Source organism: Pteropus medius, unplaced genomic scaffold (genome assembly GCF_902729225.1).
Source record: "Pteropus medius unplaced genomic scaffold, Ma_sr-lr_union100, whole genome shotgun sequence".
Taxonomy (NCBI): domain Eukaryota; kingdom Metazoa; phylum Chordata; class Mammalia; order Chiroptera; family Pteropodidae; genus Pteropus; species Pteropus medius.
In genome coordinates this window covers 73,222-95,099 of record NW_024346065.1, presented here as the reverse complement: position 1 = coordinate 95,099, position 21,878 = coordinate 73,222, and the positions used below count along the sequence as shown (strand labels likewise).

General features: G+C 37.6%; 1 protein-coding gene across 3 annotated transcripts in view; it reads left to right on the top strand.

Moving 5' to 3' along the window:
- ESR2 (estrogen receptor 2) overlaps positions 1-21,878 on the top strand; it is a 58,095-nt gene that overhangs the window by 20,424 nt on the left and 15,793 nt on the right. Inside the window, exons 5-9 of one of the 3 annotated variants that reach the window (XM_039875210.1) lie at positions 1,563-1,679; positions 9,116-9,415; positions 12,109-12,247; positions 14,677-14,751; positions 17,851-17,984. In XM_039875210.1, the coding sequence (XP_039731144.1) occupies positions 1,563-1,679; positions 9,116-9,415; positions 12,109-12,247; positions 14,677-14,751; positions 17,851-17,984 (765 nt within the window). Of the gene's footprint in view, positions 1-1,562; positions 1,680-9,115; positions 9,416-12,021; positions 12,248-14,676; positions 14,752-17,850; positions 17,985-21,878 lie in introns of all 3 variants that reach the window. The other 2 variants (XM_039875209.1, XM_039875211.1) reach the window with 2 other exon arrangements.

The window sequence follows — 21,878 nt, the reverse complement described above, 5'->3', positions numbered from 1 at the left end:
TAAACCATGATCTGGGTGCTAGTTTGCTCATTGCTCTCAGATGTCCATGCTCTCAGGGTCTCTCAGAGGATAGAGTTAAGGAGTATATTTATTCCAGTATTTATTTAAATCTAGTTTAAAGAATACAAACTGTCATTTAACTAATGCTCAGGCCTTGAAATAGGCTATCTCCGGAACCTCAGGGTCCCTCTGGGTAGTCCTTCCAGTCACAGCTCCTTCCCTTTTTACAGAGGTAAGACAGTCCTAATTTCTACCTTGCTTGCCATGGTTTTACCACCTAAGCATGCTTCCCTAAAATGCAAGATAGTTTAGTTTTCTCTATTTTTGAACTTTACATAAATGGAGTCTTGCCTTTTATTGTGTGAGTGTAATTTGTTTTATGACTTGCTCATTTAATTTATGATTGAGATTCATTCATTTCCCATGTTGAAGTTCAGGTCCATCATAGCTTTAATGTAAGACATTCAGGCCATATTATTTATTAGAAAGACACAATTAAGAAATAAAAACAAACACCAAAATACTCTGTACTTTTACTTTTCTTCTATTTTGTTACAATTTCTATTTCCTAAATCTCTCAGATCCATGTAGTTTTCTTTATCCTCCTTACCATTACCCAGTCCAGACAGCCTCATCCCTAATTTGCATAACTACAGCAGATTCTCACCTGGTTTCCTGGCTTTCATCAGTTTTGCCACCTCTAATCCATTCTCCACAGAACATTTGAAGTAATTTTTGAAACTAGTGTCTTACTACGATCAGCATTATTTTTCTTAGTTATAGATCTATGAGTTGGTTAGGGTGGCTTTACTTCATAAGGCTTGGTTCTGGGCCTTGGGTTGAGTTCACATCTGCACCATATGTCTCTGCATTCTGCTTGGGCCAGTGGCCAAGCCCAACTGTTGGAGTAGCACATCTACAAGCATACCATTGGCTAAAGCAAGTCCCATGGCCAAGTCCATTATCATTTGGTGGGGAAATATATTCTCTCCCCCTAGTACACTGCCAGGTCACAAGGCTGAGGAGGGGAGGGAGGAATTGAGAAGAATAGTTTACTATAACAATGTTAAGTAGCAGTTCTTTCTGTTCTTATTTAGTCTGCTAATTTCTTGATCTGTTCTCTTATGACTAGTTTAGTTCTCTTATTTGACTATGAATTTCCATAAAGATATGCTAAATCCCAAAGAGAGATCTATGTAAAAATATAAGCAGTTGACTTTGCTGACCTGATATATAAATATTACTCTTGAGGAGTTCTGTGATTTGGAGCAAAACAATTTCAGGTGACTGCCTCACTTTCTGTGTCCAAAGGAGAATATTTCTAAATATATCTCTTGAGAATTCTAAGAACATGTAGAGAATAACCTATTAGTCAAAAAGTAAGATATTGAAATATTCTTTCGTTTCCTTTACTCACTAAGAGGGCACCGATGAGGCTGAACTTTGGCCTTTGTATCTGTCTCTTATCTCTCAGCTGGGTAGTATAATCAGTGCTGTTGACCAGGAAGACAGTTGACCAAAATATCATAATAATAACCTTCCTTTTTTTTGCTTTGCTCTAGGACATAACGATTATATTTGTCCAGCTACAAATCAGTGTACAATAGATAAGAACCGGCGCAAAAGCTGCCAGGCCTGCCGACTTCGGAAGTGCTATGAAGTTGGAATGGTGAAGTGTGGTGAGTATCTACTCCCCCTTTTCTTGTATGTGGGACATGCTAACAGCTAGGGGGATGTGTAGACTGGATAAGAAGACATTTAGGACTTGGCGATTATCTAAAAGTATTTGTATGCTGTCGCATTGAAGGAAGCTTTGACTCAATCCCTGTAACTGCAGAGGACAGAGCTGGGATGAGTGGGAACAAGTTATAGGAGGCAGATTTTGGCCCAATATAGGGAAGAACTACTTATCTACAATTCAAGTGCTCTGACGACAGAATAGACTGCAGCATGAATTAGGGAACTCTAGCCACTGAAGTGCTCAGACAGGGGATGGATGACCATCTTCCTGAGGCCTTGAAAAGTTTAGGGCTGAAGGTCTGGTGAATATTCACAGTTACAACTGTGACAAGAAAGTAGCATGTCTTGTTGGTTACTTGGGTGGCTTGGATTGACTCAGGCCTATCCCTCCAATAGCTTTGTAGAAGTAGAGAAAAAAAACACATAGTCAGAAACATGATAAGACTGTGAAAAGCACATAGAGCATAGATTTTGTTCTACTACAACATGTGTGCATGCATATGCCTGTGAAAATTTATGTGCACATACATACATGAAAAAACAAAGGAAAATGAGCACATTAATATAACAACTGACAGTGATGCCTACACCCTGCTCTCTTCATCTGGCTAACTTTGATTCACTGGTCTGTACACACTTGCTTGTTTCTGTAGACTCATACCAGCTCTGCCGGTACTTTTCTTCTACTAGCCAAAATTTTGCCTGTAGTTAGTTATAATTTCTCTCTTTATAACTATTTGAAAAATTTAAAACAAGTATCTCTCTTTTCTCCCTGACAATCTTAGTAACTGTCTCTTGAACATTCTTTGTTCTTTTCTTTTTCTCTGTGTGGGTGATAGATAAGACCTCTCACCTAGTTCAGAATTACAGCAGAAGTTCTTTTCATTTGGTCATAGTTCTCTGGCTTCCTAGAATCATTGACGCTTTCTGTTTCCCTTGTAAAACATCCCGCCAATGCCCTTGACCTCCCAGTGTGCATTGGTTGCTTTCTAGAACATTTGAACATTTCTGTTCCCAACACTTCAGTTATATCCTCATCAGTAATCAGGCTTCTTCTCAAATCCGTTTCTACTCATTGTAATTGTTAAGTTATATATTCTAATTAAAATTTATGCAAACATATGAAATATGAATAGGAAAACACAGTTGTTTCTGTGAAAGCTTTGAATAAGCTATAAAGGGCTAATAGTTATTGTGTTAGGTATGGATGAGATTGGTGAGGAATTATAAGCCTAGAAAGATTCTTAGTTCAGATTGCTTTATGAGTGCCTAAGTTCTTGTTCTATTTTAAAGAAGCCAAAACCGAAAATCCAGAGACAACGTATCATAGCTGTGGTTTATGCTAGGAAGTAACTTAATTAAATTTAATTGGCGGAGGTGCTTAAGGAGAAAGCCTTGTCCTCTGACAAAAGATTGCAAATAAGTGTTTCATGTTTTAAGTTAAGCAATATTTTAAGGTGAATATGTATTTTAGAAAATTTTTAGTTAGATTTAGGAGAACACTTTTATTATCCTGGGATCTGTTGGGTATCTGTAGCCTGGTGATTCAGGACCAGGGCAGCTGCACATGTACACTCCGCCTGTAGGGGGCAGTATATGTGTTGGGAAGAGCATGAGAACTGGACTCCCATAGACTGAATATCATTTTTTGTCCCATTACTGCTTGCTATATGAGTATGCTCAAATGACTCGAACTTCTAGCCTTCAGTTTTCTCTGAAACAGAGATATCTGTTTCATTGAGTTTAGTAAGGAATACATATGATAACACATATAAAGACCTAGCACAGTGTCTGGCACTAAATTATAGTTTTTCTTCCTTTCTGTCTCCCTCAATGGCAATTTCATATAAGTTGTGAGTTTGATATAATATGGTCTCATGAGGCAAAGTACAGAAATGTACATAGTTAAAAACTCTTTCATGGAAAAGGGGAATGAAAAGAAAGGGTCATTGAACTTGGCCAAAAAAATCACCAGGTAGGGCTAAGAAAAAATATTTTGTTATCTTTGGAGATTACAGAAGAAACAAGATGGGTTAATGTGCAAACAGTTGGATATTTAGCTTTCACTGACCATGGAGAAAATACCAGTAGGAGTGAACTTTCTTAGCTAAGCCTTAGTAAATTATTATCATTTACTATTGTTGTGGACATCATTATCGTCGTTATCATTTTGCTGGGACACTTTCTAATATGGAGCACTCCTATTTAGTAGAGTTTCTCATTAAGCTCACTCAGAGGCACACTGAGTGACTCCGCCTAGATTGCAGTGTCACAGTCATGACACTAGAAATGTCCTTGGTAGAAAAATGTGAATTCTTTGTCAAGGGCTTCATTTTATTGATCCTAGGATCCCCAGCACTCAGTACAGAGCCTGATACATAGTGCTTTGTCAGTGAAAACTGGTCAAATAAATTTGAATGTATAGATTCAGAACCTTTCACTTTGTATGTAAACCTATTTTGTAAACTCTTTATCCTCGTATACTCTACAAAAGAGAAATGTGTGATCAGAAAGTTACTTTCTTAAACCATATATTTTGTTCCATTTTACTATGGGGGTATAATTGATCTTAACTATAGCACTCTGATTACTAATAAGATGAACTATGTTTTAGGCTTCTAATTCTTTTAGTAATAAATTTGATTCAAATATTTCTGGATGGATAGAGCCTTTTCTTCTACTGCAACTAGCCAAGGTTAAGGGGAAATTCAGATAAGTTTTCTTGGGGGCAAATAATTTAAATTATTCTCATACTTTCTAATATATATATATATTTAATTAATTTTTTTATGGTGATGTGGGTTAACAAAATCCAGTAAATTTCAGGTGTACAATTTAACAGTAAGGCATAGATATATATTGCATTGTATATTCACCTCCCATAGTTAGATTTCTTTCTGTCACTACATATTTGACCCCTTTTACCCCATCTACTTCCCTCCTCCCCCCACCCCATCCTCTGGTAACCACTAGTCTATTGTCCATGTCCATGAGTCTCTGTTTGTCCTGTTAGTTTGTTGCTTTTAGATTTATATCCCACATATAAGTGATATCATGTGGTTTTCAACTTTTTCTGTCTGGTTTATTTCACTTTGCATGATTATCTCGAGGTCCATTCATGTTGTCTCAAATGGCAGTATTTCATCTCTTCTTATGGCTGAGTAATATTCCATTGTATATATGTACTACAGCTTCTTTAGCCAATCATCTATCGTAAGACACTTCAGTTGCTTCCATGTCCCAGCCACTGTGAATAATGCTGCCATGAACATCAATGTGCAAATATCTTTTCAGATATGGGTTTTCAAGTCTTTGGGGTAAATACTCAGTAGAGGGATTGCTGGATCATATGGTAGATCAGTTCTTAGTTTTTTGAGGAACCTCCATACTGTTTTCCATAGGCTGTACCAATTTACAGTCATACCAGCAGTGTGTGAGGGTTCCTTTTTCTCTACATCCTCTCCAACATTGTCCTGTTGATAACAGCTATTTTAACAGGTGTGAGATGGTATCTCATTGTGATTTTGATTTGCATTTCCCTGATAGCTAGTGATGATGAACATCTTTTCATATGTTTGTTGGCCATTTGTATGTCTTCTTGGAAGAAGTGTCTGTTCAGGTCCTCTGCCCATTTTTTGGTTGGATCCTTTGGGTTTTTTTTGTTGTTATTGAGTTGTATGAGTTCTTTATAAATTTTGGATATTAGGCCCTTATTGGAGGCATTGCTTGCAAATATATTTCCCTATTCGGATGGTTGTCTCTTTACCTTGTTGATGGTTTCTTTTGCTGCGCAGATGCTTTTTAGTTTGATGTAGTCCCATTCATTTATTTTTGCTTTTACACCTCTTGTCCTTGAGGTCAAATTTGTAAAATTCTCTTTAAGTCCAAGGTCCATGAGTTTAGTTCCTATGTTTTCTTCTATGCAGTTTACTGTTTCAGGTCTTATATTTGGGTCCTTAATCCATTTTGAGTTAATTTTGGTGTGTGATGATAGACAACAGTCTAGTTTCATTCTTTTGCAGATGGCTTTCCAGTTTTCCCAGCACCATTTATTGAAGAAGCTTTCTCTTCTTCAATAAATTATTTGCCCGTATAAACATGGGTTTACTTCTGGACTCTCGATTCTGTTCCTCTTGTCCGTGTGTCTGTTTTTCTGCCAACACCATGCCATTTTGATTATTGTAGCTTTGTAGTATAATTTGAAGTCGGGCAGAGTGATACCTCCAGCCTCATTCTTTTTTCTCAGGATGGCTTTGGCAATTCGGGGTCTTTTGTGTTTCCACACAAATCTGATTTTTTTTTTGTTCTATTTCTTTAAGAAATGCCAATGAGATTTTTATGGGGATTGCATTAAATCTGTATAATGCTTTGGGTAATAAGGTCATTTATTCTTCTAATGCAAGAACATAGAATATCTTTCCATTTCTTTGTATCTTCTTCAATTTCTTATAATAAGCTTATATATATTTTTTAATGCGGACAATTGAATTTAATGAACAAATATAATGGTGAAAATATAGAAACTAGGCATTTTGCAGATTTTAAATTTTAGATTATTTTTGGGAGAAAATTCATAAAGTTGTACCCATGCTAATGACATCCTGACTTATAACATGTCTTCTTAATTTTCATTTTACATGGGTCTTCAATGGATCTTTAGAAATATTTTTGTGTTAAAATTTATAGGGATTTGGAAGTTATATTTTTATTGTCAGTTTCTATTTATATTGTGTTATGGTTAGAGAATATGCTCTACATAATATCATTTTTAGTTAAAATTTTATTTATGACCTAGTACAATTTTTGCAAATGTCCATGAGTTTTTACAGATTAACCTTGTTCGTTGTGCTGTTTAAATGTTCTATATTCTAACTTTTCTCTTAACTTTTTGCTCTATCAGCTGTTGAGAGAGATGTTAAAATATCCCATTATAAGACTAGTATATTTATCAATTCATCTTTTTCTTTCAATCACTTTTTGGCGTTATAGTTGTACATTGGGTTTTGTTGTTGCTTTTGTTGTTTTGATGTATATTCAGTTTTTCTGTTAGATGTATTTGTTATAACCAGTCTATGTCTAGGTTACAAAATAGATATGATCTTGGAGCTGCTCCTAACTGGTGAATTTAGTCTATTTATGTTTATTGTGATCACTAATATTTGGGTTCATTTCTGTTATTTTGTGCTTTTAAAAAATTCATTATGCATTATTTACTTTTCCTTTTTGGTGTTTACCACAATTCTTGTTTTCTTTTTCCTCTTCTTCTAGTTTAGAAGTCATACTTTCTGTTTCAATTCTTTTAGTAATGACATATATTTTTAACATATATTCTTGATTAATTTGAGAATTCAGGCCACTGTCTCTAATAGAAATCTCCCATCCCAAATAAAGAATCTTAGAAAGTTCTAACCAAAATCATTACTCTCTCATCTTACAATCGATTGTCTGGTATTTTGATTCTACTTTGTTTCTCTACCTCAAAATATTGGTTACTATTATTTTATTCATTGCTTTTTAGATTCAATCTCATACTTTCAATTTATTTTCTTACCATTGTTTTTCGAATCTCATTGCTTCCTTCTGGTCCATTTTCTCCATCCCAAATAACACAGTATAGTAGATAATTCAAAGGGGCTATGAATGATATATCTTATCAATCTTCGTCTAACTGAAAATGTCTTTAATTTATCCTCATTCTTTAATAATAGTTTAGCTAAGAATATAATTCTAAATATCTCCTTTCCCCCACCATCTTAAAGCTATTATCTCATTACATTTTATTCCATAAACCTATAGTAACTGAAATATTTTGATACCAGCATAAGAATAGAAATAGATCTATAAAACAGAGTAGAGAGTCCAGAAGGAGACCCTTTTATATACAATTATTTATTAAATGTCAAGGCATTTTGTAAAAATCAATGGGAAAAGCTTATTCAATAAATAATATTGGAGAAATTGTACATCCATCTGGAAAAACATAACATGAAATAGTAATATGACATGATACATACATGAAATTCTAAATAGATTTGAATTACAAAGTGCTTTAAGATATGGAAAAATATTTATATAATTTTGATGTGAAACAAAAAGATTTGACTATGTACTATAGTTTTTTTATGACAGAAGACACCACGAGCAAAGTTAAAAGATATATAACAAGGCAAATATTGCATATAACAAAAGTTGTCTCTTGTTACTATATGAAGAGGCTTTTTAGGTTATTAGGGGAAATAAAGGCAAAAGAAATAGGCAGTTCACAAGTAAAAGAAATACAAAAGGCAAATATATTAGTTAACCATGATAGTAATTAAAAAAATACAACATGAAATGAGATTGTTTAGTCACCTGTCAGATTAGCCAAGATTAAAAATTATCTTTAATGCCCAATTGTATTATGAGAAAATAGGTAGCCCTTAGAGTATTATTTAGATTATAAATTTAAAAATACTTTTGAAGGGCAACTTATCAATATGTATCTCAATTTTAAATGTTTATATGCCTTTGTTCAGCATTTCTTGATTTCTTTGAATTTATTATAAGAAAGTAATAATTGGATACATGTACAAAGATACATTTTCATTGCAATATTTTTATTAGCAAAGAAATTAGAACCAGCCTAGATTTCCATCAACTGAGGACACTTTAAGTGATGCTATACTCATAAAACAGAATGCTATATAGATTTTTAAATTGTAAAATGCATTTTTTAATAAAAAGAGAAAAAAGCAGGTTATGAAATAATATATACAATATCCTAATTTTGTATATAAAATGTGGAAAGGTAAAAGAAAAAAATTTTAAACTAAAAGAATTTATGCCAAATTTGTGCTCTTTTACATTTTCCAGTTTTTTTCAATTAATTTATTATTTGAAATATTTATGTATGTAAGAAGGGTGTACGTATACACACACATGCATGTAAACATTTTAAGAATGTATTATGAAAGTGTGTTTCTTGATAACTGTTTGGAAATACCAATGTTCAGTTTCTAACTTTTTCCCATCTGTCTGAAGAAAATTCCTAATTTCATTGTTTGGAAACAGATATGTCAACACCCTTTTAAAGATAAGTGGATTTAGTATTCATAGATGACCTTGAAATGGAGACCTCGAGGTCATTTGGACTATTGTCCTTTAAAAGTCATATTACTGATTTTGCTAATACAGTCACAAAAGTAATAATCTTTGGTACATGCCCCACAGGCTCCAGAAACTAAGTCAGTCTTCTGTTCTAAGACACATTCTGAGAATAGACTACGGTTTTACAATGACATCACTGTGATTTTTACCCTGGCGACTCAGGGAACTTGAATGCTGGGTCGGCAAAGGGACAGGAAAGCACCGTGTTATCATCTGCTCTCCATCTTAGGCTCCAGGAGGGAAAGGTGTGGGTACCGCATAGTAAGAAGGCAGAGGAATTCTGACGAGCAGCTGCACTGCCTGAGCAAAGCCAAGAAAAACGGTGGGCATGTGAGCCGAGTGAAGGAGCTTCTGCTGAGCGCCCTGGGCCCTGAGCAGCTGGTGCTCACGCTCCTGGAGGCGGAGCCGCCCAACGTGCTGGTGAGCCGCCCCAGCGCACCCTTCACCGAGTCCTCCATGATGATGTCCCTGACCAAGCTGGCCGACAAGGAACTGGTGCACATGATCGGCTGGGCCAAGAAAATTCCCGGTAGGGCTTTCTGGGTCTCAGCTTTCCATTTATTTGTAGAAAGGCCTGCCCCTAACTTTTACAGTACAAGACTACAAGATGGAGGTCCGCAAAAGATGGTCTCTGTATTTAACAGTTTGACAGCTTGATTTATAACCTTTAAATGAAATGTGTTCCCTCTTCCCATCTCCACATATATACCTTTAACACGTCCTGGATGGCCAGGTTCCAATTTGGAATTCTTCTCTGAGTTCTGTACAGCACAGGGGGAATCGTACATGTCAGGGCCCTTTCCATGCCAAACTCTTCTTTTCCCATCCCCAGATCCATCCCATACAGCCTTGTGCAAAACCCATCCTGCATGTTCATATCTCCTACAGACACTAGCATTAGTCACCTCTCATGCCTAGTCTGTGAAGGTGGACAGGGAAGAGTCCAACTAGACTCTGGAAGTGGGCTTGGGCCATTTGGGCAGGAAACTCAAGGGTTCTAAGACCTGAAACATGGTCTAAAAGGAAGGGGCCAGGGGTCCACACTGACCAGTCTACTGGCTGTGGACTCCTCACCCTGAGAGGAGTGGTACAGGCAAGTTAAGGTGGGGTGGGATTCATTATGACCAGTATGACAGTGAAAGGTTTGTTAGATGCTAAATAGGAATTTGTAAACTATTGTTCTAATAGAAAAAGACTCACATGAATGACTATATATGGACAAATAGAATAAATCAGCAGCTGAAGTTAACATGAATCATCAATAAACCTGAAATACCATTAAGTTAAAAATAGGTTTGATGATTCATGTTGCCATTTGGAACCTGCATTTTCAGTACTGTAATGTGATCATCTCCCCAGGTCAGTATTGCATTGTGCTGAATTGATATTTCTGTGAAAGAGTGAATCTAGGATTCAAACATAGAATGGCAGCAACCCATCATCCTCCTGAAAGGGCTTCTTCATGCATGTCTTTACAGTCGTCTAAGAAATGAGGTCTCTCTCCAAGTTCTAAGCTACTAGGGACAATTCCTCTGGCCTGGGTGGTGGGGGCAGGAACTCCTTCAGGCAAATTGTAAGGATTGGAGGGGGTAAGAAGTTGGGGATAAAGAGCTGTGGGACCCAGGCCTAGGCTAGTGGTATGTCTCAGGGTTATTTGTTGGCTTCTGAGCTGTCTGAAGATTTTCTGGTTTCCAGTTCTGTTTTGATAGTCTGACACTTTCACCTTTGCCAGAATTATTTTCTCTGCTCTTTCTCAGAGGAGACAATACCGATGCACTTCCCTCTGGCCTTTGCTCTACACATATTCCAAATACTGTATTTCAGGACCCCACATGGAGAGCCGTGGTGAAAATAATTATTGCTGAGAGCTGTGCAGCTTTGTGTCCTAACAAAACTGAACTGCAAAGCTGCATGAGGCCCTCTTCAAGCCTGGTGTTTTGAAAAGTTTCCAGAAAACTTAGGTGTAGTCTGGAGGTGCGATTCCCCACCCCTGCTCAGCTGATATAGTCACTGTCCAAACCAAAAAAGGTTAAAATATCACCTAGGCTTGATCTTGTCGAATATCTACAAGTATAAGAAGCTCGGCCTCCCTTGGTAGGCTTATTGTTTATAACTGCGGGTGAGATTGGAATGCAAACACATATTAGAAACAGAATTGAGCATAGAATGTGGCTTTGGAAAGGATTTATGCATCTTTCCATTCATTACTCTATTAACTTCTCCCATGTGCAGATCTGCATTGTCATTGTTCAAAGATTTGAACCAGGAGTGCTCTCTGTGCCATAGTTTCCTCATCTGTAAAGTGAGGATGATGAGAGAACTTACCTGGAGGAAATTCTCAGAGGCAGTTATTGTAACCTCTATTATTTTCTGTAAGAAAACCAAGACTTAAAAAGAGATTAAGGAACTAGGAAGAGGCGGAGCTGGGATTCTAACTGGAGTGCATTACACTCCAAGGCTGTGCATTTGATAACTGTGTTTATAGTACACAGCCTCATCCTTTTATCATGACTTGTGGAGAAAGCACTAGAGATCTCTCCTTTGCTTTTGAAGCACTCACCTCCCTAGAGATTACCTGTTTTCTTTCCAGTTCTTTGACCAGTGCATGCTATTAGACTATCAGGACCCGCTTCAGTTGTTAAAATTACTCTTCATAATAGAATAGCCTAGAAATAGCACTCCTGCTCAGAGAAGAGTGAGTCTAACACTGGATGGGAAATTTTAAGCAATTGGAGAAATTCTTTCAGTTGAAGCCTTGACTTTCTGCAGAGGCTGGCCCTGCTCTGTCTGCAGCCTCCCACTCCCTCCTGGCCCCAGTCATGGACTGGGCCAGACAGGCAGTCTCTCTGGCTGGCAGCCCAGCATTATCTTTTTCAGCAGTAGAAAGCAGTTATTACGCTATAACTAACAAAGATTGGTTCCTGCTTTCTGTTCTTCACTAGCATCTGTCTGGGAAGCTGTGTAAGTCCAGGTAACAGTCCTTTATAAATTCTAAGTGATGTATATGTGTCTCTAGAAGGGGTCCCAGACTGGAAATTGCGAATTGCACACCTTAAGTTCAAAATTTTCTTCCTTAGGTCAGTATTTAACCACATCTTTAAAATATCGATTGTTTCTTTGTTTGTGTTTTCACAGCTTTTGAAAACTTGCTCTTCTGTTTCTACAGAAACAGGGAGTGGAGGAGGAGGGTGGGTGTGTCTCATAGCCTCTCGCTTTCCCCAGGCTTTGTGGAGCTCGGCCTGTATGACCAAGTGCGGCTGTTGGAGAGCTGCTGGATGGAGGTGCTGATGGTGGGGCTGATGTGGCGCTCCATTGACCACCCTGGCAAGCTCATCTTTGCTCCAGACCTTGTTCTGGACAGGTGAGAAAAATGCAGTGTTTCTTCTCTAGCCGGTTTGAGTGAGGCGTCAAGTGAGTAGGAACAAAGTCCTGGATGCTGCAATTAAAATCTTATACACCTGAAAGGGCTATTAAGAGCTCCTTTGTTGGGTCAAACACCTGAGAAGGAGAGCATGGGTACAAGGTGTCAGTGTCCTGTGACTCATTCTTACCTGGAGTGCAGCAGCCATAACAGTTGCCTATGTCCTGCAGGGTATGTGGCCACCAATTGTATAGGCCAACTCAGATTTTTCTATATTAAAAATTCCATTTTCAGGTTATAATTTTAAGTGGTCCTACTGTTCTTTCCACTTGTCAGGACCAACCATATTGCCAGCTATCTGGACAGGTGATAAAGTTCTTACAGATCTGCCCGGTTTATATTAATGTGCTGTAACTCACTCTAATTGCATATAGCATTTTTGACAATAGCAGTGGAAAGAATGGTCATTAAAACCAGATGAAAGTTCATGGAAATTGGGGACCGATAGTGCTAAGGCCTTAACTTGGTTGCATTTAGTTTTCTTTTAAAGATGGCACAGAAAAAGAGCCAGTTTTTAATTAATTTAGGCCAACTGTTTATGGAGGGAAAGCTGAATTATACAACACTCAAGTTTTTTAGAAGGAAAAGTAAGACACTTTTGTGGTGTGAATTTGAACAGATTGAAAATCTCCATAGAAATGGATTTCCATATTTCTTATTGTGAAAAGTTCTTGTGTCAAATGTTCAGTCACATTTGACTCTGTGCACAGAGCAGAAGGATACATAGTGCCATGAATGGAAAGGATCTGCCCCAATTCTTGGTATTACCTCTTTAGATCATCAGAAGATCCCTATACACACATTACACAAATGAAAAGTGACCCCAAGGTATTAGCATTCTTTTCGCCAGTTGTCATGGATGTGGCAACACTGGCAAAGAGTACCATTCTAAGTAACAGAGGTGTTTTTGTGGGAAGAGCTAGAGCATGGGTTGTGGCCTGAGCAGGAGCAAGCACAGGTGGTAAATTATAGAGGGAGGTTCTGGAAGTCTAGGACAGGTAAGACCCTCCAGTAACAATTAAAATAGCTAACTCGTTGGCTTGTATGTGCCAGGCACCATCTTCAGCACTTGATGTGTGTTCAGTCGTTTTATCTCCACCACAGCCCTTACTGGGTAAGCACCATGATTACCCTTATCCTTCAGATACAGGAATGGGAGGTCAGGTAACTTGGCTGCAGTTACAGGGTAGTAAGAGGTGGGGCTGACTGTGAAGTCCACGCTCTTAACTACAACAGTGCATGCCTCTCAGTGGGGTGAGAACTGGAAGGGGAAAGAGGAGGAGGCTGAAAGGCAAACTAAGTTTTACTTTTTTCTTCGTCTTAGAAATAACGACTTTATTTTATTCTTTACTCACTTCATAAACCTACTCCTGCTGTCATCTCATGGTACCATGTCGCACGGCAGGCTGAAAGGCTGAGCACCCAGTTAAGCCATAGCACTTGTTCATTTACTTACTCATTATGTGCCACTTGGTGTTTAAAGTCTCTCTCTTTCTCTCTCTCTCTCTCTCTCTCACTTACACTCAATTCTCCTAGAAGTTTGTGCTAGGAAGAAGTACCATCCCTTGATGAACCAATAAATCTGCAGATATTGGGATTAAGTTATTTTATTTTTGTCCTGATTTCTAATTGATGCCCCATTTAGTGTTTAAGTGACTGTTTCATTCCTGGTTTTTAGTACAATTAACTTTCCTCTTTGTATGGTTTCTTTAACTCCTGTAAGTATGTGTATAAGTTTTTATAAATTGACACAACTCCCAGATAAATTTTAGGCCTACCTTTCGGTTAAGTACTAGAAGGGGGGAGAAAAGTCTTCTTATAAATTATTTTTAATAGACTTACATTACTCTTTAAAAATATTTGAAAGTATTATGTTTTATAACAAATCTAGTATGTTTGCTTACTGCAGAAGGGAAGTCCTTGAGAATTGTAAATGCAGACATTGAGCAGGCATTTATTTTGGATTGCCTACTGGTGGTTATTTTTTTCTTGCAATTCCTATTGTTTTTAACACATTAATTCTTTAAAGTCTAGAATTTATATCTAAGATTTTTCATGCATTATATGCAGATAAGTATATTTTTATGTAATGGGTATATTTTCAGAGGAGTTACTTATTCAAAAGTGTTCGAAATGTTACTTATTCAAAAAGTCAGGGATCATGCACCAAAAAGAAATTCTATTATGAATCTTTTTTGCAATGTGAATAAATAATTTTGACAGTACTTGAAAATAACTGTCTTTTGGTGGGTTGTCCTATCAGAGTTTCATCAAGTGGTGGTATGATCATATAAGCAGTGAATACAACTAAATTAGCCGATTTGTAGAGAATGAGACTATAATTTCTGTTTCCCTTTATTCTTGTTGAGGCTTCTGCAGAGAGAAAACTTGAACCTTCTGAGGATGAGAGGAAAATCCGGTTATCTCACCTTATTTCTAACAAGGTAGTTCTCCTTTTAGTAACCACTAGAATCACAAATTCAGGTGAAGACCTACCACAGAATCTGAGCTTCTGCTTGCTCAAAAAAAAACAACAACCCATATATGCCAAGACATTTGGTATCCTTAGCATCAACAAGAAACTGTCCCATGTTAAATGTTATTAAAAAGTCAGAGGAAGTTTAAGTCTGGGCTTGGACCCCATTATAGATGTTTGTGGAGTTCCATGGAATCAGACACATAATCGTGAATGTATGAGTTTGCCTTTGTGTCAGTTATTTGTATATTGAATGTTCTTTAAGATACCGAGAATTTTCTCTTCTAAATTTTCAGTTCACTTTTGTACTCAGATAATTTTCACCTGAGTTCAATATTTAAGTCCTGTCCACGTGCCAACCTTTGAGCTCCCTAACCCCACTGCCACCCACACAGACGTAAACTGTGGTCTGTAGCCACTTGTGTGCTGCCAGTGGATATATATGTAGGTAAAAAATAGTGCACCTCAGAATGAGGCTCACTCATTCAACATTTTGTCCCTGGTATTAAACAGAATATTTTTCTTTCATTAAGGAGTGGTTATCAAATAATAAGATAGTCCACACGGAAACACTAATTTTATTTTTATTTAAAACTAGTTTATGGACAAATGGTATGCAAAAGTAAATTTCTGTGAGTAGTTTGGTTTGATTGATATACTGTTTCAGTATTTTAACATTCAGCTCATACCCTCTATCTTGAATTCAGATCTTTTAATCCTAATTTCTTACGCATAATTCAGCATCAATCCACAGTTACAAAATAAATGAAATAGAGCTCGTTAATTTGTTATTTTAAAGTCCTTCATTCTGTTCTGTATAAGTTAATGTAGAAGTTTATCAGGGTGTCATTTGTGAGGTATTGTACCTTATTGCCTCAAATTTCGCATTTATTTTTTAGAAATGTACTTGGTTTTTATAGCCCATGAAGTGAATAAAGATATGCTAACCTTGCAGCTTCTTGAATGAAATGATTGGTTCTCACATCTGCTAGAGAAGACAGTCAGACCTGGTTCTTTAGAGCTGGTTAGAAATTTACTTTTTCCATGAGATACACATATTCTGATTACTGTAAGTTACACCATTTGTTGGGGCTTAAGATACCCTAGAATGTAAACTCTCCCTCCATTTTTGAAATATGAATTTGCATTAAAAATGGCATATATTTTAATGATTAAATGTCTAGGGACGTGTTCTTCAGCACAGGCAGCAGCTTCTGCAAAACAGGATTGATTTCAGATGAGTTCCATATGATACTACTCGGGGTGGGTTTGTGTGTGTGTGTGTGTGCATGCGTGCACACATGCATGCACGCACATGTGCTGTGTGTGCATAACCCAACCCTGAGTCTCACAGAAGAGTAAAGAATCAGCTATTAAATCATCAATACAGACTTGTTGGATTTTTTGTTTTTGCCCCAAGAGATATTCTAAAACCAGCTATTCTCAGTGTCAGATGTCCTCAAACCCAGCAATTATAATTTCCAATAATTATATGTCCCTGGGCAGAGTGATTTGATGATGTGCCATGAGGAGCATTCAGTGAACGAGTACTTTTTGTGCCTCTGCTATGTGTATGGCATGCATCGTCCTTCCTGGACATTTGTTGCATGCTGCCTGGGGAAGCCTAGAGTGAGGGAAGTGGGTGAATGGGGCATGAGGAGGGTTGGGGGTTTCCTACAGATTTTGGCACCCTTTGCAAGGACCCTGATTTTCCAAGGTGGCCTGATTCCCCATGAGTAACTTCCAGGGGACACTAATATTTTATCATTTAATGTGTGCACTTTCAGAAAGCCTCAACTGGTTGCAGAAGTTACCATGCTTGTTTGCCAGAGTGAGCAGTTTGCATGCTTGTAGCTTTGTGTGGGTGGGTCTGCAAGAGTGTGAATGCTGTGGAATGCAGGATCCTGGTGAGGGGCTGTCCTAACATAGCACCAAATAGGAAAGGCTTCACGAGGTTTGGGGATACCCACTGAGGTCAGTTTATTTGAATTGTACAGAGGCCCTTCCCCAATCACCACTGTCACTGGAAGTGTCACTTGGGGTAAGGAAGGAGGGGAGCAGCCAGTTCTTTGAAGATCTCAGGTTCTCTTCGGGGGCTGCTATGGAGACTAAAAACAAAACTCTTAGAAACCCACTGCTGCCACAGTTGCCCTTCGCTGTGCGCTGCAGGCTCTTAGAAGCAGAGGAAAGTTGTATAGCAAAGTCATCTTACTGCTTTTCAAGGACTTCCATCCAGTTACTCTGTGACTCATGATAATAGTTTTTGGGAGCACTGAGGCAGAAAAATGTGTGTCTGGCTGGAGTGAATTGAAGCTGCTGTTTTCTAGATACAGGTAAAGTAATTAGCTTCAAAAGTATACTTAAAAATTCATTTATTTAAGGAGTACTAAACAATTTTATTATATGGTTCCAAGTTTGTCTAAAACTTTTGCTTAAAAGTAATCTTTAGCAAGTCAAAAATGCCCATTTCTCCATTTCTATCTTTCTTTCCAAATTCTAATCCATCTTCTATAATTGTGATTTCTTTGTACGTCATGTTAGTTTTTGTTCAAATTACATTTCACATTTCTTAGTTGCCCTGCTAGTTTCTAAATGACCACCAGGAAGTAAGAGTTAAGCCCTAGGTGTGAAGGATTATTTCTTTTGGGTATATTTGCTTCTATAATGATCAGTCTACCTCATTAACACTTCAGAGTCTTTTGATAGAAATGTGGAATGTCTCATTTTAGTAATATGTGTCATATCTTGAGCTGGTTAGCTGAAATGGTTTAAGATGATCAACAAAAATGTTATTCCTCTAAGATAACATTTATTGAACAGGTAGAAAGGAAATGTTTTTCCAATGCACATTTGCCTAAATGGTATTTCTTCAAATATTTAGGGATTTATAGGAAATGCCCTGTACTCTTTATATAAAGATGAATCTTCATATAAAGCATGGTGTTTTCTCATTACCACCTTGTTATGGTTAAAACATGAACAAGATAAAATTTAAGATTAAAAATTCTTGCCTTTGATGATTACCTGAAGCTATATGTTTCTTAAATTTCCAAATGAACTTTTGTAGGGATGAAGGGAAATGCGTGGAAGGAATTCTGGAAATCTTCGACATGCTCCTGGCAACGACTTCAAGGTTTCGTGAGTTAAAACTCCAACACAAAGAGTATCTCTGTGTCAAGGCCATGATCCTCCTGAACTCCAGTAAGTAACCACACAGCTGGGCCATGTTTTATGGGGGAGAGATACTGTTTCTAGAATTGGCGTGTCATCAAGAAGTGTTGAACTTATTTAAAAAGGAGAAAGTGGCTTTCTTTCCAACTTTTCTATTTCATTTTATAGGGATTTAAACTGTAGTTAACTTTTGGTAGCTTTAATATAAGTTGTTCATTGAGTGAATTACTGGTAGTAATTTAAAAGGTAGCTCAAACCACTTTGCTGGAAAAGATAAAAATGAACTTTGAAGTGTTTACTTCTCAGACTTTTCAGTATTTATACAGGCATTTTACATGGTTCATATGCATTTATATTTACATTTTTGGGTAAATCTGCTTTTACAGATTCCTTTGTTCATTCATTTCATTCATTGATTCATTCGGTAAAGACATTGAAAATATAGTCCAGACTTCAAATAACTCATAGTGGAGGGAGGGAGAGAGAAAAGAAATCATTAAAAAGAATGATCCTAGTGCTATAATAAAGTGTGTACAGAGTACTATGAAAAAAACATAAGGAGAGTTGCCGGAGTGGTTGTAGAAGGGGATGATGTTTGAATGAGTCTTTAGGAATAGGCGGGTGTTAGCTGGGCAGGTGGGAGGAGTAGGTGTGGGAGAACATAGGTGAGCCGGGAGCTGCAAGTCATGCAGTGGAAGAGCAGAGGGAGGTGCACAGGGTCGTAAAATGCAGCACCGAAGATTATGCTGCACACCTCAGGCTGAGAACCACTGCCTGGGGCCTTGAGTGGCCCTAGAAGAGGTTCAGCCAGGAGAGTATCATGGGAGTATCAAGTAGGTCACAATGGCTTGAAGGGTCACTCTGGCTTCCATGTGGAGGACTGCCTGGAGAGAGGGGAGAGCTATGCAGGGGGCCCAATCAGAGTCGTGAGGGACAGTGAGAGCCGGAACTAACTTGATGTGGAAGGGCCAGGGAGGAAGAACCTGACTTGAGGAAAATGAGGAAGGTGTCTAAGATATGTTTATGTTGTAGCTTTGCTGCTTTTTTCTTACATAAATGATACCTGGTTATTATAAACATTCTAACAAAAGAAAAAAATCGCTAGGAATTCTGCCACATAACCACCCCCCCCTTCCCAAGATAATCACAACTTTTGGTGATGATTCTGTAACAACTTCCTCCCTCCTCCCTCCTTCTCCCACCCTTTCTCTCCCTCCTCTCCCTCCTCCTCTCTCTCTCTCTCTTCTCTCTCTCTCTCTCTCTTTCCACACACACACACACACATAAATATACACACATGCTTATATACATAATTTTACATAAGCAGCAGCATAGCATCTTATGTTAAAAGTGTGGATACTTTGAAAGAGGCTTGCTTTGATTGTATTTTTTGCTTGACTTTTCCACCCCAATACCAAATAGTTAATCTTAACAACCTGACGGTGGACTTCATACCTTCTTCCATCCTTTAATAATCATTTAAAAAAAAATCTCACCTCTAATATGTATACAGATAGGCTTTTCATTTTTTTAAAACTGGGATAGTGTATACAAATATTTCTCTACATCTTGCTTTTTTTACTTTTCAAAATGCTGTGAAAGCCCTTCAGGTCAACTAGGAGAGAAATAACAATCTTTTGACTGAACGCATTGTCTAAATTGGCCAACCACTTATCCGTTGATGGGCTTTACTTAATATACAGTTCCTTTTGTTCCCTGCCTTTATAAACATTGCTGCAATAAATAGAGATGTGTTATTTTGTACACATTTCTAAGTTGTATGTAGTTTTTATACCGTTCACTTTACTGTCTACCTGGTGTTTGATCCAGCTGGCATACCAGGTATTCATTGCTTTGCTTAGCTATTTACTCTTGTTAGGTCTTTAAGTTATTGTTTTTTCTTTCTCAAATAATATGTATATCTAGGTTTTAATCCTCAATGAGGAACTTAATAGATCCCTTCATTTGGGCAACATATGAGACTTTATTACTTAGATTTTATCCAAATTTAGAGCTTAATGTTTGCAACATCAGGAATCTGTGAGATCATGTTTTTCCACTTTATTTTAAATCAACTAAAGCAGCAGGTCCTGAAGCCTACACTCAGTGCAGAACCTGTGGCTGTACAGGGCCCAGTTGGCCTCCCGATCTGGGTCCAGCTGACCTCTTCCTTTCTGGCCTACACTCATTTCTTCTCTAACACTCACACGTGCTCTTAGCCATTGGCTCTAGTTTGATGAAGGGGAAATGGAAACGTATAGAGCAGTGCTTCTTAGAATATCTACGGTGAAGGACCAGGTTTCTTTTTCTTTAATTTCTAAATTGGTATAGACAGTTGCCTTTGTAAAATGTAATAAAAATAAATTATTAGAAAAGTGAAATGAAAGTACAAAATACAAGCCCTAGGTTTGTTTTTTTTTTTTAATTTTTTTATTTCATTCAATTGATTTAAAATTACTCCGTCAATTGCTATAAAAGTTTCCACATGCTTACCCTCAACTTCTACTTATTTTTTTGTGGACTGGTAACAGCCCGTACTTGGAGTAGGCCTGGTGCTGTCCAGGAGATGTCCGGATTGGGGGCTGAGGTGGGATTAGTCTTGAAGAAGAGGGCAGAGAGGGAACAAAGAAGGAATCCAAAGGTCATTTGAGGTTCAGAGACCCTGAAGACAACCATTGGGTACTTCCTAGTTGGGTCTCAATCTGGCCCTATCTGCCTGACAGGACGTTCTCCCTGAACCCAATTCTGGGAAGCAGACAGTGTTGAGCAGTGATGGTGAATTGTTGGACCAACAAAAAGTGTAGAGAAAGTCAAGAAGGCTCCTAAATGCTTTGGGGCTCCTGGCATCTTCTTGACATTTGTCGTTACCACTCACCTTTTAAAAAATAATTTGAAGGCTTCACTTACATCAGCGATTAAGTTGATGTGCATCTAGGAAATGTTCAGCTAGGACATTTGAAATTGTGGGAAAAAGATTAACTTTTCTTGATCTTCTCTTTCAACTCATCTACAAACATTACCTCACATGTGTGCCTCCATTTCTGTCTTTGTTAAAGGAAATATTTGCTTGAGAAGTTATGTTCTCATCTTAGCACAGGAGGATCATTAAATGCCAGATTATGGGGCTTCTCTTACCTGTAGAAATAATTGAGAACTCTTTTCTGTGTATCAAAGTTCTCCTTAGGAAGTAGTTTGCTTCCTGTTACAACACTTTGCAGTATAAAGCCTTCTGTTTGGCAAGGCTCCTTACAATCATTTTAGCCTGTGAGACGTCATATTATGTGGTTGTGAAAGCTAAAAGCATCATCTGCACAAATGGGAAATATACCTATGGCATTCCTCCTGCAGCATCTGACAGAACTGCTATGTTTAAGAGAGTTACAGAGGGTGAGGCAGACATGCGGTGTAATTACCACAGGAGGCGGTAAATGGCAATTGTTTATGGTAAATTCGTTTTTAAGACAGTTCCTTTCTCGTTGGGTAGTCATAAGAGTTGTTAAATGAATTTATTCTATTCGGTGTTGCTGTTAGAAAATGGGATTCTGTTTCTATTGGAAAGTTTCCACTATCAGGAGAGGTGGGTCTTTTCTATGCTAGATTTTAGGCATTTAAAGGTATAGGCTTTTTTCTTCTGGATTATTTGTAAAATTAAATTAAAAGCAAAAACAGGAACAGAATCCACTTTCTCACCTTAAATTTAAAAAATCCTGACAGGAAGCTATGTATGATGTCAGATGGGTACTAGATTTATCAGGATGATCTCTTTGTAAGTTATTTAAACATCTAATCACTATGTTGTACACCTGAAACTAATGTAATTAAAAAATAAATTATTAAAAAACCCTGACAATATATAAATTAGAGATTGGACATTGGACAACAGGCCACACAGGACAGTGATCCCCAGGAGAAGGGACACAAACA